Source organism: Orycteropus afer, unplaced genomic scaffold (assembly GCF_000298275.1).
Source record: "Orycteropus afer afer isolate SDZICR_OR568_19922 unplaced genomic scaffold, OryAfe1.0 scaffold00157, whole genome shotgun sequence".
Lineage (NCBI taxonomy): Eukaryota > Metazoa > Chordata > Mammalia > Tubulidentata > Orycteropodidae > Orycteropus > Orycteropus afer.
In genome coordinates, this window is record NW_006921744.1 from 6090355 (window position 1) to 6098488 (window position 8134).

Below are 8134 nucleotides of genomic sequence, written 5' to 3' on the forward strand. Positions count from 1 at the left end.
TTGTTGAGCTTCCCAGTTTGCTTTCTCATCCTCAGACTGACGATGTTTTTCCTCTAATTCTTTGTGCTGTGCTTCCAAATTCTTTTTCATTTGCTCATGACGCCGTTGGAGCTCAGCTTCAGAGTCCTTCAATTTCTGAACTTTTTCTTTGACCTTCATCTCAAACACCTGCTCCATCTCCATCTCCATCTTCTTCATCTTGGCTACATGCTCTCTTCTTTCTTCTTCCATTTGTGCCAAAGGGCTCTTTGTAAGCTGCCCTTTATTCTTGTTGTTATCAACTCCATTATAAGTCACAGCTGCCAGTTTTCTGCTTCTGTAGTTCTCATAGTGTACATTATTAGTGACATCTTTCAAGTCCTGCATGTGCATTCTTATCAACATATTTCTTAGAATTGTAAAATCACAATGTTCACCATTTTCAACTTCAGCAACACCCCAAGGATACTGTCTTCCTCTTACCCTTTTGCCATTAACTTCGATGATAGTATTACTACCTACCACAGCAAGAGGTAAACGGTCCTTTATCTTTTTAACAAGCTTATTTTCTTCTTCATCATCTGTTTCTGGAAATTCATATATTTTAATTTTCTGTTCTTGGATTTCTTTCATTATCTGCTTTTTAAACTGTTGGCACTCCTCTGGCGTGAGTGTGTCTGCTTTGGCAATGAGTGGGATGATATTCACTTTTTCATGTAAGCGCTTCATAAACTCAACATCCAGTGGTTTAAGTCCATGTCCTGAAGGAGCAATGAAGTATAAACAACACTGCACTCTGTTGTCAGGCATCTGGCGTCTGTTCACTCGAGATTCTGCATTTAGGTAGTCCTCAAATTTACTATCAATGTAATCGATAACAGGCTGCCAGCAATTACTATTATCCACTGCATCTCCAAATCCTGGGGTATCAACTATTGTGAGCAGTAACTGAACTCCACCTTCTTTGATTAAAACTTTGGATTGTTCCACTTGTACAGTCTTTTTTATCCTATGGGAAGGACCGGGATACTCTGGAGAGTACAAATCTGTGAGGAATAACGAGTTGATTAACGTTGACTTTCCCAATCCAGATTCACCTACTACCATAAGTATAAATTCAAATCCTCTCTTCACTGATTTTCTGTATACTTGATTTGGGAGATTTGCAAATCCCACATAGCCTTCAAGGTTCTTCTGTTGAGCTACCATGGTGCTGCTGTTGACGCTCCTCTCCTCAGCATCAGTGGATCTCGCACTAACCGACATCCCCTCCCCCCTCCGCGACCGAATTCTGGCCATTCTTGCTTCCAAGGAGCATTCTGGCTGCACTTCCTCCAGGACAGATTTTTAGTTCTGTTAGCAGTCCATGGTACTTTCAGCATTCTTCGCCAGCACCACAACTCAAAAGCATCAACTCTTCTTCGGTCTTCCTTATTAATTGTCCAGCTCTCACATGCATACGAGGCGATTGGAAATATCATGGCTTGTGTCAGGCGCACCTTAGTCCTCAAGGAGATATCCTTGCTCCTCAGCACTTGAAAGAGGTCTTTTGCAGCAGATTTGCCCAATGCTATACATCGCCTGATATCTTGACTGCTGCTTCCATTGGTGTTGATTGTAAAACCAAGTAATATGAAGTCTTTGACAGCTTCAATTTTTTTCTCCATTTATTGTGATGCTGTTTATTGGTACAGTTGTGAGGATTTTTGTTTTCTTTATGTTGAAGTGTAATCCATACTGCAGATTGCAGTCTTCAATCATCAGTAAGTGCTTCAAGTCATCCTCACTTTCAGCAAGCAAAGTTGTGTCATCATATCACAGGTTGTTAATGAGTTTTCTTCCAATCCTGATGCTATGCTCTTCTTCATATAGTCCATCTTCTCGGATTATCTGCTCAGCATACAGATTGAATAAGTATGGTGAAAGGACACAACCTTGACACACTCCCTTCCTGATTGTAAACCATGCAGTATCCCCTTGTTCTGTTTTAACAACAGCCTCCTGATCTATGTTCAGGTTCCTCGTGAGTACAGTTAAGTTCTGAAATTCCCATTCTTCTCCATGTTATCCATAATTTGCTATGATCCACACAATCAAATGTTTTTGCATAGTCAATAAAATACAAGTAAACATCTTTCTGAAATTCTTTGTTTTCACCCAAGATCCATCTGACATCAGCAATTATATCCCTCATTCCATGTCATCTTCTGAATCCAGCTTGCATTTCTGGAAATTCTCTGTCAGTATACTGCTGCAACTGTTTTTGAATTACCTTCAGTAAGATTTTACTTGCATGTGATATTAATAATATTGTTGGATAATTTCCACATTCTGTGGGATCAGTTTTTTTTGGAATGGTTACAAATATAGATCTCTTCCAGTCAGTTGGCCAGGTAGCTGTGTTCCAAATCTCTTGGCATAGCCGAGTGAGTGCCTGCAGCACAGCATCCATTTGTTGAAACAGTTCAATGGGTATTCCGTCAATTTTTTGCCAATCCTTCAGTGCAGCTTAGACTTCTTCCTGCAATACCATTGGCTCTTGATCATGTACCACTTCCTGAAATGGATTAACATCGACCAATTCTTTTTGGTACAGTGAATCTGTGTATTCTTCCCATCTTCTTTTGATGTTTCCTGCATCACTCAGTATATTGCCCATAGAATCTTTTATATTGCAACTCGAGGCTTAAATTTTTTCTTCAGTTCTTTCAGCTTGAGAAATATCAAGCATGTTCTTCACTTTCAGCTTTCCAATTCTGTGTCTTTGCACGTTTCATTGCAATAGGTGACTTTGTCTTCTTGAACGGCCCTTTGAAATCTTCTGTTCAGCTGTTTAATCTTGTTATTTCTTTAGCTACTCTTCATTCAAGGGCAAGTTTCAGAGTCTCTTCTGACATCAATTTTGGTCTTTTCTTTCTTTCCTGTCTTTTTAATGACCTTTTGCTGTCTTCATGGATGATGTTCTTGATGTCATCCAATAACTCCTCTGGTTTTTGGTCATTGGTGGTCAATGCATCAAATCTATTCTTTAGGTGGTCTCTAAATTCAGAAGGGATATATTCAAGGTCATATTTTGGCTCTCACATACTTGTTTTAATTGCCTTCAGCTTCAACTTGAACTTGCATATGAGCAGTTCATAGTCCATTCCACAGTCAGCTCTTTGCCTGGTTTTGGCTGAAGATATTGAGTTTTTTTTTTTTTTTTTTTTTTTCTCTCTCTCTCTCTCTTTAGCTTTTTTTTTTTTCCATTGTTTTTTCAATTGTGCTTTAGGTACAAGTTTACAGAGCAGAGTTTGTTTTACATTCAACATTACATGTACATTTAGTTTCACTCCCCATTTACCATCTCCACCCCTAACCCAGTCTCCTCTCCTCCCTGCTCAGTAACCCTCCTCCCCCTGTGCCCCTCATACTTATGCACTCCTGTGTGTCCTGCATTTCCTCCATGGGAGTGTTGTTCCTCTCATGCCCCGTGGTCAATTGCTCCAAGGGATGCATTACCATAGAGTATGTGGGTGCTTCACCCTAGGTTGAGTGGTCTGCATGTACATCTTGTATACTATTGGACTAAGAGCCAGCCCCTGGGAGTGAGTTTTATTCCAGGCCCAGAATGTATCCCAGGACCATCATATTGAGGGTCTCACCGGACTCCGTCTGACCAGTAATTCTGGTCATTATTGAGTTTTTGGATATTGTTCCATGTTTTTCTTCCCACTCTATCCAGGATCTCCAGATTTGATCCTTTCCTGAGTGGTTGGCTTTGGTAGGCTGGCACCATCTAGTTCTTCTGGTCTCAAGGGCCATCATGTCGTAGGGCTGATTGCTTCCAAATACCTTGTTTCCTTTTGCACTCTTCTTCACTTCTGACAATAGGAGACCATTAGCTGCATCTTAGATGGCTGCTTGAAAGCTCTTAAGACCCCAGTCACTACTCACCAATGTAGGACGAGGAACAAGACTTTTATGTATTTTGTTGTGCCAACTGAGTCTGGTGTCCCCCAGTACTGTGGTCCTGAGTCAGTAGATTCATTGGATCTCTCTCCCACAGTGTCTGTGTGTCTGTGAGGGATCACTCTATGTCTGTATTCTGTTGTTTTTGTAAGGATTGTGGGTGTTTTGTATCACTGGTATCTGTGCAAGATTAGCCTGTGCTGAATGTATCCTTCGTCTAGAGTATACTCCTGTTCACTGACCCCCATCTGATCTTCCTAGATGTTTATGTGTTTATCTGTAGCCTGGTGTTTGGTGTTAAGTATCGAGCTTTTTCATTGCCTCTTGCCACAGATGTAGTCAAGTTGATTACTGTGTACTCCATCTGGGTGAAGTCCATGTGTATAGCCACCATTTGTGTTGTTGAAAAAAAGGCATTTGCAATGAATAAGTCGTTGGTCTTGAAAATTTCTATCATGCAATCTCCAGTGTCCTTTCTATCACCAAGGCCAAATTTTCCAACTACCAGTGATTCTTCTTTGTTTCCAACTTTTGCATTCCAATCACCAGTGATAATCAGCACATATTGATTGCATGTTTGGTCAATTTCAGACTGTAGATGTTGGTAAAAATCTTCAATTTCCTCACCTTTGGCTTTGATGGTTGGTGCATAAATTTAAATAATAGTAGTATTAACTGGTCTTCCTTGGAAAACCAAAAACAAACTCACTGCTATTAAATTGGAGCCAACTCAAAGCGACCCCTCCCTGGGTTTCTAAGACAGTATCACTACAGAAGTAGATTGCCCAGACTTCCTTCCCAGGGAACCTCCAGCCTTCTGCTTAGCAGTCAAACGCTTTAGGCCCTATACCACCAGAGCTCCCTTGTAGACATATGGATATTATCCTATCACTGATAGCACTGCACTTCAGGATAGATCTTGAAACATTCTTTGTGATGATGAATGTCATGCCATTCCTCTTCAATTTGTCATTCCAGCATGGTAGATCATATAGCTGTCTGATTCCAAATGTCCAAAACTGATCTATTTCAGCTCACTAATTCCTAGGATATCCATCATTATGCATTCCACTTCATTTTTGACAACTTCCAATTTTCCAAGATTCATACTTCATACATTCCATGTTCTGATTATTAATAGATGTTTGTATCTGTTTCTTTCCAGTTTGAGTCATGCCCCATCAGCAAATAAAGGTCCTGAAGCTTTACTCCATCTATGTCATTAAGGTCAACTCTACTTTGAGAAGGCATATCTTCTCCAGTCATATCTTGAGTGTCTTTTGACCTGAGGCACTCATCTTCCAGCTCTATATTGGGCAACGTTTCATGCCTATTCATAAAGTTTTCCAGTAATATATCAGACAGTGTTTCACCACTATTCATAAGGTTTTCACTGGTTAATTCTTTGAGAAATGGATGGCCCCATCCTTCTTCCCTGTCTGTCTTAGTCTGGAAGCTCTGCTGAAACATGTCCATCCACCATGGGTAACTCTGTTGGTATTTGTAATACCCACAAGTCTATGGAATTGTTATGTATATCTATATTTATCAACCAGATTTTCCCCCATCTCATAGCTTCCAGACTCACAGCAACATGCAAGCCAGCCCAATGCACTGGACTAGACTGTTTGAAGTATCAAAGGGCCAATGGCTAGAAGAGCCAAGAGTAGCTCAAAAACATAATGTAACTTTTCTAGCCATGGTCTTTGTGACTCTCACCAGATAACTGGTTTGAGCTGTGCAATTGTAAAGTGCTTGTGGCCCACCAAAGGGACTGGATAGCTTGCTAATAATGTAAATAAGGTACATAGCACCCTTGATGGTCTGGGACTATGCAAATAATATGTATGGAACCCTAACATGGGGACTGGTCAGTTTTGACACTCTGGTAAGGTTAAAATGAGCCATCCCAGAGGTGATAAGGAGGAACTCACTACCACCAAGAAAGAAAAGCCAGAATTGGAGCACATCCTTTGGACCCAAGATCCCTGAGCTGAGATGGAAGAGAGACTGGCAGCAGAGGCAGCAGAACCAGCATGAAGCAGCAGGCTTCCTGGCCCACGGAGCAAGAAAGCTGAGTGGCTACAGGCAGGAGCTTGCTGGTGGAGTGGGGTGAAACTATTGACAGAGCAAAAAGAGCTTGGTAACACTTGCCCAAACGGGACAGAGGTTAGGTGGAGAGGCTAAGGGCCCAAAAGATACTCACTTGGCCACAGATATGGCTCCTAGCACCTCTGTAGACATTTCTCATTTGGCCATAGGTATGACCTCTTATCCTTGTCTTAAAAGTGGCCAAAGTGAAAGGGAAAAACAATTCTTTTATTGAATTGAATTTGTTATTGAGTTACAAAACAGAGCTACCTTGTGCTCCTGGGTGCCCACATGCTCATTTATATGGCTAATTAGAAGCCCAATAGAGCTCCTACCCTAAGAAACCAGCATGGCTTCCCCAAAGGGAATGTGGTAGTTGGAGCTGTGTGTCAACTTGGCTGGACCACAATTCTGTGTGGTTTAAGCAATTATGTTGTGAGTTGTTCAAATGATGGGATCAGATGTATATGTTTTGAGCAGCCAATCCATTGAAAGAGAGTTTCCCTATGAGTGTGGCCTGCTTCTGGTGTATTTATGGACATCCTGGGAAAAGAGAAACTCTTCTGTGGATCAGGATTCTGTTGTGCTGCCTACAACTGTCCGTGAGTGAACAATCCACCTTTCGGCCTGGTGATCTTGGATTCGTCATTCATTGGAGTCAACAGTCAGTATACTGCCTGCCAGTCTTGTGCTCCTCAGCCCCTGCAGCTGCATGAATTGGGAAAAGCTTCCAGCTTGATATTTGGTCCAGAACTTTGGACTTGCCAGCTTCTATATGTGTGTGAGCCATTTTCCTAAGATAAATTTCCCTTTCTCTATATATAAAAGCTTTACTGGTTTTGTTTCTCTAGAGAACCCAATCTAAGACAGGGAATAAGCCTGGAAGATAACTTAAGGGATCTTACATTATGTTTCATATTTCTCCCCTCAAACTCACCATGAATACTCAAAGCAAATTCTTCAAGTTCCTGTATCTCTGAAATCTCTCTGGCACTTTCCAGTTTTCTAAGGATCCTTTTTTCAGGCCTTTCGCCAAAAATACAGGGCTTTATTTATTTTTCTCTGCCTCACACTTCCACAGTTGCACCTATGCCTAGAGACAAATGTTAGGAAGATCAGAGGGAAAGGAGAATGGTAAACTTGCCACCAGTTTATTGACTTAAAAAGACAGAAAAAGAAAGCCAAAAACAAAATTAAACTAAAATCATTGGACACTCATGGAACTAACTAGATCATCAATTCCTTATTCTGAAAGTTGTAAACTGGAAATTAAGGAAAAATAAATAAATGGTTATCTTAACTTCCCACATAAGCAGTATTGCAGAATAAGTAAATTGTCCTAGCAGATGAGGGAAAGTTTTGCTTTTTTTTTTTAACCAAAATATTCTAGGTATACATTATGTTTGCAATAACAGACTTTAAAAATTTACTACTTTTCAGCCCCTAAGTGAAATAATGTATTCAGGAGACAACGTTTAATGAGATGAAACCATTAGATAAAATGTTGATGGGGGAACTTTATATTGGAGGGATAAAACTGACAGGAATTGAATCTTAGCTTCCTAAGGATTAGGACAACCAGACAGTACTGTCTCTTGATGTGGTACAATAGAAAGCACACAGCATCCATCACCCATGATGTATTCTTGTCAAAAATGTTGAGCCTAAACAAACTCAAGTATCTAAAGCTAATGTTCATTTACAGGAAATATAGTGGATATAAAAACAAATTAAATGACCTCACAATAAATCAAATAAATAAAGTTAAAATGTAGGCCCTGCTACAGAACAAGTGATCAGGTATCTGCAACATGTAAAACAAGTCACTTGGTATAACATACCCAACAAATGAAAATGTTATTTATTTATTTATTTTATTTTATTTTATTTATTGTGATTTGGGTGAAGATTTACAGAGCGAATTCACTTTCCATACAGCAGTTCACATATACTTTGTCCCATGTCATTGACCACAGTTTACAATGCAACAGCTCCCCTCCCAATTCCTCCCCATAGTTACCTCTTCCCAGTGACCATGCCTCCATATTTTCCTGCTCCCTGAGCTGTCTCCCTGTGCATAAGCAGCCCTTAGTTCTCCCATGATTGTTCTCTC

The 8134-nt window shown here is 40.3% G+C and overlaps 1 protein-coding gene across 1 annotated transcript; it reads right to left on the bottom strand.

The window, feature by feature from the left end:
- Window positions 1–6: 6 nt before the first annotated feature.
- LOC103201640 (septin-7) lies at window positions 7–1245 on the bottom strand (the record flags this gene model as incomplete). The annotated part of the gene is made up of 1 exon (XM_007946365.1): window positions 7–1245. A coding segment is annotated over exon 1 (1239 nt), but the record flags the coding sequence as incomplete, so codon positions are not given.
- Window positions 1246–8134: the final 6889 nt, after the last annotated feature.